The 1,566-nt window shown below is 50.4% G+C and overlaps 1 protein-coding gene across 1 annotated transcript; it reads left to right on the forward strand.

The window, feature by feature from the left end:
- Positions 1-390: 390 nt before the first annotated feature.
- On the forward strand, positions 391-1,311 carry LOC120018731 (forkhead box protein L2-like). The gene has a single exon (XM_038961932.1). It carries the CDS (start codon positions 394-396, stop codon positions 1,309-1,311), a length of 918 nt encoding a protein of 305 aa, XP_038817860.1. The 5' UTR covers positions 391-393.
- Positions 1,312-1,566: the final 255 nt, after the last annotated feature.

The following is a 1,566-nucleotide window of genomic DNA, read 5'->3' on the forward strand; positions in this document are numbered from 1 at the left end:
CGGAACTGGTCCAATGCGCACAAATCACAGAGCAGTACGTCGCACGACGCACTGGAGAGCCACCGCCACTAGTAGGCCTACCGTCTGCCTGTGGAAAAAAAGCGAAAAGGGCTGGGCTTAGAGAGGAATCAAACCACAACCTGGGCTGCGCCTCCATCACAAACCAGTTTGGAAGAACGTTTGTTCTAGAGGAGAGTCTAGTGCCTAACAAGTCACCAACTGTGGCTCAAAACACGGATTTCTCTGCGCGCTCAACGTTAAGGAGGCAGCCTCAGAGTTTTGTTTTGAAGTCCATCTTGAGGTGCTACGGCTAATATAATTTTCTGCAAGTGTAGTTAATCGCGTTTGTTGTTCTGTATTTGTGCTGTATTTGTTTTTGTTTTGGTGTGCGCAATGATGGCCACTTACCAAAACCCCGAGGATGACGCAATGGCCCTGATGGTCCACGACACCAACATGGCGAAGGATAAGGAGCGACCCAAAGAGGAACCGGTCCAGGAAAAAGTTTCGGAGAAAACGGACCCGTCTCAAAAACCACCGTATTCGTATGTGGCTCTCATTGCCATGGCCATTCGGGAGAGCACTGAGAAGCGCCTCACTTTGTCTGGTATTTACCAGTATATCATAACCAAATTCCCTTTCTACGAGAAAAACAAGAAAGGCTGGCAAAACAGTATCCGGCACAACTTGAGTCTGAATGAATGTTTCATCAAGGTTCCTCGTGAGGGAGGCGGCGAGAGAAAAGGGAATTACTGGACCCTTGACCCGGCGTGCGAGGACATGTTCGAGAAGGGAAACTACAGAAGGAGACGTCGAATGAAACGTCCCTTCAGACCTCCACCGACCCATTTCCAGCCCGGGAAATCCCTCTTCGGCGGTGATGGGTACGGCTACCTGTCCCCTCCAAAGTACCTGCAATCCAGCTTCATGAACAACTCGTGGTCGCTGGGCCAGCCGCCCACCCCGATGTCCTACACCTCCTGTCAGATGGCCAGTGGCAACGTGAGTCCCGTCAATGTGAAAGGACTGTCCGCTCCCTCCTCATACAACCCGTACTCCCGGGTGCAAAGCATGGGTCTCCCCAGCATGGTGAACTCTTATAACGGCATGAGCCATCACCACCACCCGCACGCTCACCATGCCCAGCAGCTGAGCCCCGCGACCGTTGCGCCGCCCCCGGTATCCTCCAGCAACGGAGCGGGCCTGCAGTTCGCCTGCTCCCGCCAGCCTACCGAGCTCTCCATGATGCACTGTTCGTATTGGGATCACGAGAGCAAACACTCTGCGTTACACACGAGGATTGACATTTAGAGTTTACGAAAGGGCCACTTGTAAAATGGACTCTTGTGAGAGAAAGACAATAAGTCTATTCCTGTGTATTCAAACCAGAATTTTTTTTATTTTTGAAGAGACAATACTATGACGGGCTCTTTTGATCCAAATAATGTACTGAAAATTCATATGGAAAGATATACAAGTGGGGATGCTGAGAGGATTTAAAAAAAACTGGAAATGGTGATATTAAGAGGTCTCGACTAGGCACGAAGTAAAGCAGAACTTTTGGGG

Source organism: Salvelinus namaycush, chromosome 23 (assembly GCF_016432855.1).
Source record: "Salvelinus namaycush isolate Seneca chromosome 23, SaNama_1.0, whole genome shotgun sequence".
Lineage (NCBI taxonomy): Eukaryota > Metazoa > Chordata > Actinopteri > Salmoniformes > Salmonidae > Salvelinus > Salvelinus namaycush.